The sequence below is a fragment of the Tyto alba genome, unplaced genomic scaffold (assembly GCF_018691265.1).
Source record: "Tyto alba isolate M040663 unplaced genomic scaffold, T.alba_DEE_v4.0 Super-Scaffold_7, whole genome shotgun sequence".
NCBI classification, from domain to species: domain Eukaryota; kingdom Metazoa; phylum Chordata; class Aves; order Strigiformes; family Tytonidae; genus Tyto; species Tyto alba.
The window spans coordinates 31,098,377-31,112,247 of record NW_024881328.1 but is presented as its reverse complement, the minus strand read 5'-3'; the positions used below and the strand labels follow the sequence as shown (position 1 = coordinate 31,112,247).

General features: G+C 37.3%; 1 protein-coding gene across 1 annotated transcript in view; it reads left to right on the top strand.

The window, feature by feature from the left end:
• The window catches only part of LOC104368060 (aldehyde oxidase), a 46,406-nt gene extending 34,324 nt beyond the window's left edge, over positions 1–12,082 (top strand). The window contains exons 27-35 of the mRNA XM_009975309.3: positions 882–977; positions 1,739–1,867; positions 2,354–2,428; positions 4,127–4,179; positions 5,728–5,842; positions 6,480–6,545; positions 7,129–7,317; positions 8,769–8,936; positions 9,990–12,082. Of these exons, the coding sequence (XP_009973611.2) occupies positions 882–977; positions 1,739–1,867; positions 2,354–2,428; positions 4,127–4,179; positions 5,728–5,842; positions 6,480–6,545; positions 7,129–7,317; positions 8,769–8,936; positions 9,990–10,040 (942 nt within the window). The 3' untranslated portion in view covers positions 10,041–12,082. The remainder of the gene's footprint in view (positions 1–881; positions 978–1,738; positions 1,868–2,353; positions 2,429–4,126; positions 4,180–5,727; positions 5,843–6,479; positions 6,546–7,128; positions 7,318–8,768; positions 8,937–9,989) is intronic.
• The last annotated feature ends 1,789 nt before the right edge of the window (positions 12,083–13,871 follow it).

Below are 13,871 nucleotides of genomic sequence, written 5' to 3'. Positions count from 1 at the left end.
GGACCCAGGCAGCTTGGACCCTGCCTAGTTAAAGGCCAGTCCCATCTATTGTGATGTGGTATTGATACAGATGAGTTGAACTTTTATGGAAAGATTTTGAGGACTGGTGGCAAAGTGTTCATTGAATAAGTTATCCATTCTAGAAATAGCTCCGAGCTTACTCTCTCTGACCATGGGGTACTCTGGGATGCTGTTCTTAAAGACTTAACCCTTTAATGTCATCAAAGAGTAAGTTTAAGGAAGAAAAGGAGGACAGTAATAATTTTGGACTTTGTATATTTTTTTAATGTAGGTGTCCAGTGCTTCTGGAATAGACAGCATTGTATCAATTGAAAATTAATTGACTGGCTTGTATCATATCAGACTGGCTGTCTCTGTTCAATACAAAAGTCATGGGGCCTTTGTAGTCTACAGTACTACTTACAGCTGAGCCCAGGAGGAGGGTCTCATTCAGAACCTTACTGCTGTGTCTAATGCTGACAGCCTGCCCGGCCTATGCTGTTGAAAAGCTGTGTCCAAAGGCTCTCAAACATCAGTGAGAGAGAAAATGGAACTTGCAGCAATTTGAATTTATGGACACTAGTGAGGGAGGTCCTCCAGCTTCTTTTGGAACCATTGAGATACTGTTGCCAGGTATAGATTTATTCCAGGATCTAGCAACAGAAAAAGCAGACCTCCAAGGATTTGTGTCCTTTTTTGGAAGTTCATTATAGAGGAAGAGCAGGGACTAGCATTCCAAATTCTGCCTTCTATTCAAAAGCATTAAACAGATAAATTGAAGTACACTTCAAAACTGTGTCTGTCTCTTTTGATTCATCAATTCATCACCATATACAACACATTTCTCACTAGTCTAATCTTGACTTTGTTTTCTTTTTTAGGCTGCTGCTCTGGTTCATATTTATACTGATGGGTCTGTGCTTCTGACACATGGTGGAATTGAAATGGGGCAGGGTATTCATACCAAAATGATCCAGGTAACAAAGGTCCAAACAAATATTGCCTTCTGTTTTCTTTGTCAGGCAGATGAATAATGTGAAAGTTTTCTTCTTGGTTAGTTAGTGTACCAGCAGGACTGTTTATCAGCATAGCTAGTGCTTCTTTGCATTGATAGAGTTAGAAAGCAAAGATACATTTGTTAAGAGTCCTAGAGACAGCAGGAAGAAAAAACATTGTTTGGGTTTTATTCTTCCAATGGTGTGTGAAGAGGCTTATTAGAAATAAGATTTTTTTGGTGCTGATCCCATAAAACCCATGTAAAAAAGACAGTATTCATATAAGTATACAGTCCAGACAATATTATTAGGATCATATTTGTTTGGTGAATAATTGAGAGACGGATCTGTAAAGGTATTTATCAAGTCAATAAAAGATTGGTATCTGGGCCTGCATAATTTTCCGTAAGTCATACAGGATATAAGCAGCAAAATTAGGAACCAGATGTTGGACTCCAATCCAGAGTTTGAGTTCAGCTCAATCCAGAGTTGCACTGAATCCAGACTCCAGACTCAGTGCAGAGTCTTAATCCAGAGTTTGAGTACAGCTAAGACGTTGCTCTTCTTTTCTGTTTCCTTGTACTGACAAACTGAGCAGAATGATCTCAGCTGGAGGTTGGAAGAGAACTTGCTAAAACTTTATCTTACCTGGTATTGCTGACTTCTAGCAAGTACTGGGGAACAGTTGGAGTGTTGAGAATGTTTCTAAACCAGAGAAGAATATGTTGTTCTTCCTCAAACAGGTTGCTAGTCGGGAATTGAACATCCCCATGTCATATATTCACTTCTGTGAAACAAGCACAACAACTGTTCCCAATGCATGTGCCTCAGCAGGATCTGCAGGGACAGATGTCAATGGCATGGCTGTGAAGGTAAAGAGTAGTATTTAGATTTACAAAACATCCTATCACTCATGGTATTTAACACCTGCCAGACTTTAAGCGTTAGTGATCCCACAGAAATCTTGAGACTACCAATAATACCACTGGAGACTGACAAGAAGAAACAATACTTCTTGACAATTTCTCGGTAATGGTGCTTATGAGTTTTCAGAATATCATCTGAGCTTTCCCCTTCTGTTTGACAAAATCCTTGTTTCATCTAATTAAGTAGTCCCATACAAATCTTGTATCCTGTTCCTGTTCTAAATCTATTGATTCATGCAGATTCCAGCCCTTGTAACTTGACTGTTTATAAAATTTGTGTCTATGCATTTAAAATGACACCTCATATCATACTTTTTCAAACCAAGATGAAAGTAAATCTTGTTCCAATTAAGTACTAACTAGAACTTATCTTGAATAGCACCAAACATATCTGTGTTAATTTTGTGTTACATTGTCCTGACTTCTCACCAGGATGCTTGCCAAACTCTCCTGAAACGCCTGCAACCTATCATCAACAAGAACCCAAAAGGGACCTGGAGTGACTGGGTAAGACATGTGAGTCCTACTAAATGTGTTTGTGTGCTTGCAAAAACTGTGATATATGTATTGTAGTCTATCAGTCTGTTCAGTCTAATAATCCTGAAGTTAAAAACTGTAGAAACAGGTTATTTCACAGAAAGATGGAGTGTAGTTGCTTGGTTTAAATATGTTGGAAACAATCTCCAGATCTTATCTACTTGGAAAGGAGAGGAAGTTATCTGTGAAGTCACATTTGGAGGCACAGAAGTCTTTAATATACAAAAAAATACCAGCTTGTTCAATAACATGACCCACCTCAGCTTACCCTCAGACAAGCTGTTGCCAAAAGGTTGTCAGGATATATGTGTACAGGGTCAGTTTTCCTACATGGCTGTACTTTATTTTTACTAAATCAATAAAGAGAAACCTTCTCAACTTCTTTCTTCCATCTCACTGCCATATGCAGTATATTACAGAACTGCACGAAAGGTAGCAGCAATCCTTGTTCCCATTGCTCTAATATATAATTAGTTATAATATTAGTTACATTTGCAGTAGATTAGTACAGTATTGCTAAAATTATTTAATGAAATGGCCCCTGTCTAGTGCCCACTTGAAACTGGAATAGAATTTTATGGCTAGAAATGGTATTTTCTTAACTAAGAGTTTTCTGCTATAACATCAACTGTTTTTATGAAGATATGGCTGAGAGTTTAAACCTATTCATTGAGATGTTAGAAGAAAACCTGATTGTTATGTCTTTTTATCCAGTATTGCTTGTTATCTATAGCATAATGAAAAGGACAGTCCCTGTCATGAGGCATTTACAGATCCAGTACACGAGGGTGTTTCTTTTCAAGTGATTAAATACTGCAAGAACTGCAAAAATGTAAACACTTTCTTGACAATAGTAATTCCTAGCAATAGCAAATAATGTTTGAATACATGTAGCAGCTTGATAACTGACAGCTATGTATTCAAAGATAATCTTCTCTAATAGGTGCCAAATTAATTTGGACAATTTAGACACACTCAAAATATTAGCAGAGATGGCTGACCTAAGAAAAGGCATTAATATATGCAGAGAAGTAATTTTTCATCTTACAAAGTCAGTAAATTACAATTAATTAAAATTTTTTAAATACACAAGAACAAAATAAACCCCAAAACTTCTTGACTTGTAAACTGAGTAAATCTAACATCAGAATCACTGAAAAGGAATAGATTTGTGACCTGATACTGACATTTTCACTACTGACAGAAGAACACTGCAAAGAGCATTTCTCTCGTCAATTCATTTTTGTGCAAAAAGGTCATGTAGATCTTTTATATCAGTGACTTACCAACCAGATCTGTTCAACTGACAAAGACCCATTTCTATTGAACATGAGCAAAAAAATTGAGCAGAGCCCTTTCTGACTATAATATTACCAGTAATAAAGATTTTGCAAGAACTCCACTGTTGACAGATCTATTCCTTCTTGTATTGCCAAAAGAATTCAGATTACATGTCCAAAGGGGGTTTAGTCCTACAGCATTAGGCACCATGTGGAGCTAAACATACTTAACTCAAATGGTTTTCCTTTCTTTACAATTTGTTACAGTTTGTTTTTTAAGTAAATATAAGTAAATAAATAAATATATGTAAATTATGTAAATATATGTATGCTGTGTTCCTTCCTGACTCCTTCCTTGGTTTACCACAAACAGTGCTATATTTTACAGATTAAAGAAGCTTTTGAACAGAGTGTGAGTCTTTCAGCTACTGGCTACTTTAGGTAATATATTTTTGTTCCTTAAAAATGCATAGCTTAGACCAGGACTGATTTCTGAAGATAGCCAAGACGTGAATAGAAGACCCTGTCCAATAATTATTTCTAGTGGGTCATCTTATGTTTTATGTAAATCTTTGCTATATGGGAGGTTGGAGTATAAAGTGTAAGTGCTGATTTATGGCTAGGCCTATGTGAACCCTCTAGAAAGTATCAAAAGAATATTTCATCCCATCTTTGCTCCATGATTTGGCCATTAGCAAACCAGAAAGCATCAAGAAAGTGACTGCTGCCTATAACAGTGAGTGTTCAAAGTGGGATATAGTTTATTTACTGTAGACTGTACTACCATAAACTATAAATATTGTTGTACTACAGATTATTTACACTTTTACCCACAAACATGATCACACCGCCTTGCATGACAGGAAGTACAAGTGGCAGCATTAGAATATTTATCCAACACACCTGTAATTATCAAACAGGTGCACTTGTGGAAAATTGGGCCCATTTAATTCTAAATCTGAACCTTAAGATTATTTCTCTTTAGAGGTGGGAGAATTTAAAATGTCTGGTTGAATTCAAGAGAAAGCTCATGATAATTATTTTTTTAAAAAAATAACTCGGAAATCAGATGCCATGATTCAGCACTAATTGAAAGCCAAGGGGGGGCCTTATTGCTCACATCAGAAGTGGGATTGCTCACCGGCCCTTGTTTTGGAGTCACTGTTTTGGTCTCTTTGCTTCTGGAGCCTCAGAAAATTCCCACCATATATATTCTTAGATATGGATTTATTCACAATAGCATGCTATTGTAGGACACAGTAATCTTAAACACAGTTCTCACTGCTCTCTCTCAGTGGGAATTGCAGTCTCATAGTCCTTTTCCTCTGAATTATTTCACAGTGTTTATAAAGAAGCAGAAAGGAAAAATTCCTGTGCTATAATTCAGGTGGGATTCAAAGCAGAGCTTCTTTCTTAGGCTACTGTGACTTAAAACTTCTCTCCCTCCACCTGTATTTACCTACTCATCAACAGTAACTTTTCAGGTGTTCAGGCAGTCTGGAGTAAGTTGAAGAGGCACTTTGCAAACCCATATTATTTAAAACACCGTGAAAAGCCCAAGCAAAATGACCCTTCCTGCTGTTATGTCTGTTCAAGTGTGTTTTCTGCTTATGCAGCCCTTTAGGAATGTTGATATCTCCAAATAAATTAACAACAATCATACTTTGCTATTGACATTTAATGGTGTTCAAAAAACATCTGCAGATCCCTCAGCCTCAAATCCTGTCTTGATGTAGTTCTTATCCAGTCATACTCTCCACATCCAAGAATCTCAAAGTCAGCTGAGGTAGATGGGATGTGAGAAGGTGAATATGTGGATTTTCTGTATCCCTTTTTCAATGCATGGTTCAATGCTCTGAATTATACTATAATTGTTTTATGGGTTATCATTTTAAATATGCTCAACAAAGATATTCATGTGTTCATCTGCTTTGTTATGATGCAAACATTCATTAATTTTCTTTTTGTGGACTTTGTTTCTGCCATCAGAGGTTACAATGAAAACATGGATTGGGAGAAAGGGGAAGGACAACCATTCACATATTTTCTTTATGGAGCTGCTTGTTCAGAGGTTGAAATTAACTGTCTAACAGGAGATCACAAGGTAATAAAATGAGTGTCATGGAAGTTTTGTAAATAATGTGTATGAGGTTTGTTTGTATCACTGGATGCTCCAACAACCATTCAGGTTTTGCATTAATAAGTCATCTGTCTTCACATGACAGTAAATATATTAACAGTGTAAATGCCAATTACAGGTGGAGCAGAAAGAAAGCTTTGCAGTGTTAACCAGCTTTTGGCATGTTTTTATTAATGTCATATGGGTTCACCTTTTGGCTTATGGCAGACATCTGTCATGTTCTTTGCTTGTTCTCTCCCTGTTTGCCAGCAAACAAATTACAGCAGAGCTAAATAGTCTGTTTCCAGTCTTGTGACCATCTAGATAGCTAAATGTCATAGATTGTTGATCATATGCCCTCTATCTGTACTTATGTGGGGTTTTCCTTGTGCAATGGGAAGAATCTGGCAGGGCTGTCTCTGGATAAACTTCTGTTAAAGTTGAGACGAGCCCATTTTGCTTTTAATGGGATACTGGAAATTACTTTGAAATTGCGTACATGGAGGGGCCTCTGTCTTAGCATGTATTATTCCACTGAATGCCAACTCTATCCAGCATTTTGTTCTAATGACTCCACTACATGCATGTTTCTCAGTAATATGCGTTCAAATTTTATTGACAGAACATCAGAACGGACATTGTTATGGACATTGGATACAGCATAAATCCAGCTGTGGATATAGGACAGGTATGTGCCAAGTATTTCCTGCTGTCTTATTTCTATTACACTGATAGCTGTATTTGAAATGAAGATTACCTCATTAATTCAGAAAACATTAATTTCTCACTAGATAATAAGTCATAGGTCATATTAGAAGGTCCTCTATTTGCAGACTTGCCCCATTGAGTTAGTGTCAGAGCTTTGTAGATGGCAATGAAGCTTGAATTTTACCCATGGTGTCAACCTGTAGTACTTCCTGTATGTATATATGTCCACTGTCTGCTGGACTTAAATCCTGTTTGTGATCTAGTCTCCAAATTCTCCTGTTGTTTGACCTGCCTTCCCCACTTCATAGCAGGGAAACACTTTATTTGTTGCAGACTGATCCACACATCACTTCATCATGAAAGCATTTGTCTCTGTCTGGTATGAGAGAGGAAAGTGAAAGCTTTTGCTATCATCATAGGCCCATAATGTTGGAGAATTCCATTAGGCAAACAGGAAAGGAAATGGTCTTCTAACAGCTAGTGATAAATACCAGTTCTTGACAAAATTTTACCTATTTTACCAAACATGAGAACATAAATGCTAATTCTTTTCTTATTTAAAGATTGAAGGTGCCTTTGTTCAAGGCATTGGACTGTACACAATGGAGGAATTAAAGTACTCTCCAGAAGGAGTGCTCTATACTCGGGGTCCAGATCAGTATAAGATCCCTGGTGTTTGTGATATTCCAGAACAATTTAGTGTTTCCCTCCTGTCATCTTCCCAAAATCCTTATGCCATCTATGCATCCAAGGTAAGCAAACCATCACAGGGACCAATTCTTAGATCCCAGGGCAAACAGAGAAATTTCTCTAATATAAAACATACATAAGTTTTCAATTCCTCTTCTTTAGCATTTCAAACAAATGTCCATGAAATTGTTTTATTTATGACATCATGGAAGCTAATATGAAAAGACATAATGCACGATATTGCTGCATATCTTTCATGGTTGGGAAGTAGTAAGTTTAGGATTTCATTAACAGACCATACACAGAAGCTGAAAACTGAATTTTAGACCATACTTTTAAAACATGGTGATAAACCGAAGAGTTAGAATAAAAATACCAAAGAAATTGATGGAGAAATCATAATGACAGCAAGAGTCTGCAGCTTACTCATGTGTTATGCAATAAGAAATAGGACTGTATGTGTGTATTTATAGGGGAGATTGGTATGCACTTGGTATAATTATTGCTTCAATTTAAACAAGCAAATATTCCATCCAATTGTACGTAATTAATAATGGTAAATCAAGATGGAGATAATTCTGCAAATTTCCAGCTGTTTCAAGTATTAGGTATGGTTTTAGAATACAGTAAAATAAAACAGCACAACAGGAAGAAAAAACATATTTTTATGGTGAGAGTTGTTAAAGAACAAGTAGATCCTTCAAAATTATTTAAATCTGTCTCAGTAATACATAATTAGAAAAGTATTTGTTTGAAAAAAAATATCATCTAGGTGAAATAGTTACATAGTTGATTGGGAGCTGATCTAGAGAGCTGATACTAATACTCCTCTTCAAACAGAGCTTTTATCCTTTTCTGTGAACTTATCTCCTATAATTAACCTTGAAATTCACTGTAAGAAGGTGTGATTCTGTCTTCATGCAGCATGTTTGGGAAAAACATTTGGTTCTCAGATTTTAGCAAGGAGATAAGTAAGGTTTAATTTCAGTGTCCCAATTCAGTCCAGATTGTAATGTTCTGAGAGGACTGTGAAATAAGGGTGAATTTGACCTATCTTTGAGATAAGGAACAAATGTGAATCTTATGTCAGAACCAGTGAAAAGTTGTCAAGACCACTGAGGTCAGTGGTGTTTGTTCGCAGGGGATTATCATGGGTTCAGGCTTTGTTTCTTAGCTGTATCTGTACTGGGGTTTGGGCTGTTGTAATTTTATCTAGTTATTGTTTTATCCAGTTATCATAAATTTCAGTTTGTCAATGAGCAAAAAGAACCTGAAATCAATAGTAAATATTTGAAATCAACCTTTTTAGCTCCCTGGAAGCAGCTACCATCAGAAGACTTGGTGTGATCTAAGATTGCTTCCACTAAATCTAAAATAAACTTCCTTACTGAAGGACAAAACACTTTTTGAGTCACTGACTTTTAAGCTTTTCAGTTGATACTGATATCGTATGTAGTCCTCTCATTTGCTCAAAGCCTACACCTATCTGACGACTTTTTTTTTTCTTTTTCAGGGGATAGGTGAGGCAGGACTTTTCTTGGGATGCTCTGTGTTCTTTGCTTTGAGAGATGCAGTAACTAGAGTGAGGAATGAGAGAGGACTGAAAAAGACATTTGCACTGAACAGCCCTCTGACTGCTGAACAAATACGAGCAAGCTGCGCAGATGACTTTACTGAGATGGTAATAGGAAGGTGGGGGAAGGGTCTGTTTAAGTATATCTGTGTAGAACTGCATACTGCTTTTGGCACCTTTGAATGGTGGAGAGCCTAATGATGTCTCCAATTGGTCATTCTTTGTATTTAGCAATATCATATGGCTCCTTGTAATTGAAATGTCTGGTATAAGGTCTCGCTCACACAAGTTATTCCAACAAATGCCATTGCAGCATTGTATTGGAATTCCCTTGGTTTTGTATAATCTTTTTTTTTCTTTGAAATTTACATAGTTTTTACAATCCTCTCTTTCCCTGAAGCCTCCTCCTTCCTTCTGTGTGTCAAATTCCTAGAGGATTAAATAGATCTTCTTATTGACATGCAACACATCAGCCTCCAAGCATCTTCAGTCTCCTTCCAGGTGCTTTCCACCAGTGACTTGCACTCTGGCACTATCACCTCATTCTGGTACTCTTTGCTATCCCCAGTATTTTGGGGAAGAAAAATAATTAACTCAAAGCTAACAAAAGGATACAAAATAAAAGCAAATGAGGCAACGCACTTATTATAATGCTAATCCTTTATATTCTGTGTTCTCTGCAGCTGTTCACTGTGATCATGTTCAAACTGCTATTACAATTCTTTTTCTGTGTAGGTTTTTATTTAGCCTAAAACATCTGCGAAGCAAGGTCCTTATCAGCACATAAATCCATACTATGCCCTGAAGCTCTGAGGCTCCAGCATGGAAACTCTTGAGCTCTCACTCACAGATTACTTCCATAGTATTTCTGTGGTCATGGTGGGGCACCATTAGCCCCCAAATCAATAGGTTTATGGTCTTACTGTCATCACATGAGCTTGAGGGAGGTAAGGTCCACCAGTGCAGAGACCATGCCTCTCCATCCCTGTTTGGCCCTGACCCCAGTTATCACCGACCTTCCTTCAAGCCATCTTCTGTAGGTTTCTCCTGTAGAACACCCTGCTGAGTGACTTGGAGGCAACTGGTAAGGTCAATATTGGGAGATTGCCAGTCAAATAATATTAACAAGACACTCTTTTCATTTCTTGCTTGTTCTTTTAGATAACAAACAATGAATCTGCTTCCTCCACTCCTCGGACCATATCTATGTGAATGACAAACCAGAGTGCACAGGACCTGAATGGAATGGAAAATGATTTACTGCCCCAATACACAGTAATCAACACACAGATAAATTTATTTTATCATTTTCAGAATAGAATCAGCTACCAAAAATATGCACATTATATCTTCTATCCTTATCTTCATTCTCCATCCAGTATATTCATTGCAGTACTTCACTTAAATTACTGCATTTAATTGCTAGAAATACATCCCCTGCATTTGAAGCATATATATTCAACAAGAAAGATCTTCTGAACAGCTCAGCTCAAATGCTGCAGGAGGAGAAAGTTAGGATGAAGTATAAAGGTATGTTAGATAACTTACTGCCATTTATTACACTTAACAACTTCATATGATAAATGGGGTTTTTAATGGCTTCAGCTACTGTTCTGATTTAGATTTGAGTCTTGCAGTGATGTGTGAGTGCAGAGATCTTTGTCTGTTGAAGAATCAGAACCTTGTTTGTTGGATCCAATGTCTGATGAGAAGTGATGCTCTGATTTGTAGAAAAGCTGCTTTAGATTCTTCTTTTAAAAGACATGAAAGAAACAAGAGTTATGATTTTCTTTTGCCATGCCAGGCAAATTGCTATGGCTGACCTATATATATAGCAGATTACTTTTGTCGCAAATGTTGGAAGAATCACTTAGTTGTAGTTTCCAACAAAAGCTTTCTTTTTCTCATGAAGCAAGCCAAAAGCCTCTGAACTTATTGGGAAAACTCATATGGAGTTCTATGTGCTTTGAATAGGAGACTGGGTGAACCTGTCTCTGGAAAGGATTCTTAAGCAGTGTTTAATCCTGTGCTCAGGACTATATTGAACCATGAAAGTACAGTTAAGAGCTTTCTCCCACTCTTGGCCACTCCTGTGATAGAGAAGATAGAAAAAACGTAATGAGATCAAAAGATGATCTGCAAACATCAGTCATCTGATGCTGCCTAGGGTGCAGCTGGATTAGACAACACCCAAATATATTAACAGGTGGAGAAAACGGGAAAATATAAAGCAGCACTGTATTAAATGAAAACAGAAATTCTGGTGTTATTAAATTGAAAGTATGTATATATTTGTAACCTAAGACGAGACCAAAAAGTTACATAGAGTATATCAAAGTTCATATATTATGAACGCTCCAGCCACAATATTCAGATTTCAACATCAGAATCCATAACACTGAACTGACTGAGAATTTCAGCCTTTCCTCATCTTGAAGTGCAAAGCTGACATTTTCAGTTCTGAATGCACATAAATACACAAATCTCCGTGGTATTTGAATATGAGGCTTTGATCTGAGATACATCCTAGCACAGAGAAAACATTTCACTTTTTTAGTGAGTCTACAGAAGTTACCCAAAATAGAACCTGAAAAATTGCGGCAGGTTCTTTGATAAGAAAGTAGAACTGGGAAAATAGGTAGTTTGTACATTCAGTGAGTGTTTTCATTGAACCTCTGCATCAGTTATTCCTTGCTTAGTGTAGTGATTGCTCTTCCAGTTACTCACAGGTTAGATTGCTCAAGAGTCAAAACTGCTGTTTGTAATGAAAATAAATGGCTCTAATTTGTTTGACATGTCAACCTGCAGCTCTTAGTATTTCAGTGCTCCTCAGTTTTCCACAGATTATTTTCTGTTCATGCCTTCCATCCCTTTTATGAGTTGATACTCTATCTGTGACAGAAATCAGGGTAGTAGGTTAAACTGTTTTTGCACTGTCTATTAAGGTATGAAATCTTTCTTGTTTCAATTTGTTTGTGTCTCTGTAACCACTATGAGTAGGTGAAATTCAGCTACTTAAACGTAGGTGTCTAGGCCACTTCAGATGTTACAAGACAGCAGAGACATAGGAGAGCACTGAACTGGAAGATCCAACATAGCAACTGGAGGCCAAGCAGGTTATAGCAAATCATCTGAAGTGGCACTAGAAGTGTGGTCTAGGCAGCTGAAGCCCCACTGGTTTTTACTTCTTTTTCTTACTTTCTTTGTATTACTTTGGCTTTTATATATTGTAAGTCAATAAATCAAATTAAATGTGAATGCTACTGCTATAATCAGTTTTTCTAATTTGAAACATCTTCTTAGTTTCACAGCATAGGCTTGTTAACGACAGCTCACAGCCTCACCTGTTGATAACAGCCCTAAAACATGGGTAAATCCTGCGATATGCTGAAACAGCGATCATATAGATCTACTGAACTGGGGGAAAGGTGCAATGTCCCTTGTTCTCCTGTGTACCTATACATCAGCACATGTGCTGGTTAATTGCAGACAAGTAAAATCTTGTAAAAATCATGGCCCAACACTTGCAGGCAATGACATCTCCCCACCTGCAGTACTGAGGTGTTTGCACTCCAGGGATTCATCATGTTCAGGACCCACACTTTGTCTTCTGCAGTGCAGATCACATGCTGATTTGTCAGTATTTCTCAGTTAGTACTAACAAAGATTCCTCCCTGCCTCTTTACAAGTGTTACTGTTGTCTTGTCTCAGTAAAATCTACATATGTGCCAAACACAGGTTGATGCAGGTTTTTTGGGCTGCAACATACTAAGCTGTCTCCTAGTTTCTAGGTGTTTGAAAAACTTCATGGAAGCTAGAAATATCAGCAATTAAACATCCCGACAGGTGACACTATGGCTTCATGGGATATTGTGAAAAAAATTTTCTTGGACTATACAGGTGTTAAAGAGGGCTTTTTGTTACATTTTTAATATTGTTTATCTAGCTCCCAGACTCAGGGAGCTAGATAAACAGAAAGGTTAATGCTCCAAAGACACAACACATTGGATGGCTATTGACACATTAATGTGCACTGCACAGAAACACCCAAACTGGAGATGATTGAGAGGAACTCATTCTATTTCTTTCTTCATGAAAGAAGTATTTCTGTAATCATCCACCCTCAGCACTGCCGTTCTTCGTGTGTGTGTAACTTCAAACACCTAACATAAATACTAGGTTCTGGTTTGGAGGCTTAGTACTCTGAAAGTCAGATATTGGACTGCCAAAATCTAGTATTGGGTCTGGTTCTTTCTCTTAGGCTTCTGAACCTGCATCATTGTAACTACAACACACGTGGAACACTACAGCAGTGCTGCGCTTGGCAGGATGCATTAGGGCTTTTGTCTGCAGGACCTACTGACTGACATCGCTTCAGTATTCGCATTGTGGTAGAACTCAGGCATACATTAGGGGCTAAAACACAAAAGAAGCAGCATGTATCTGCTGAGAATAATTTTCTTTCCTTCTAATGGGGAGTGGTAAAAGATCTGGTACTGACTACTTTGTCCTGAAAGACTATACAGACTCTAAATGAAATACAGAGACCTTTTCTGTAAAATGGAAAAATGGTGAGTGAAACAAAAGACCTGTACATACACAAATGGAGGCTTTTGAAAGATATATACATAAGTCTCTTTTTTCTTTAATGGTCTTTTTTCTTTAGTGGTCTTTTTTCTTTTTTTCTTTAATGATTCTTTTTTCTTTAATAGTCTCCTTTGCAGTCCATCTCTCAGGTACAAAATATGGCTGTGGAGTAGGAAGCTGTGGTGCCTGCACTGTGATAATATCCAGATATGATCCAGTTGCCAAGAAGATAGAATATCCTCACACTGATATTTGGAAATAGTAATTTAGTGTTTTGAGAAAACTGACATTCACGGGGAAATATTTGGTTTCTTTTTATTTAGATGGAATTTTGGGATTTCTAGTACATATTTAAAAGCCTTACCCATAGCCTTCCTCTACAAAGGAGATTACAGGGTTGCCCTCACTATCAGCCGTAACAGAGATTTAGATCTTCTCTCTTCAGTTAAAAAAAAT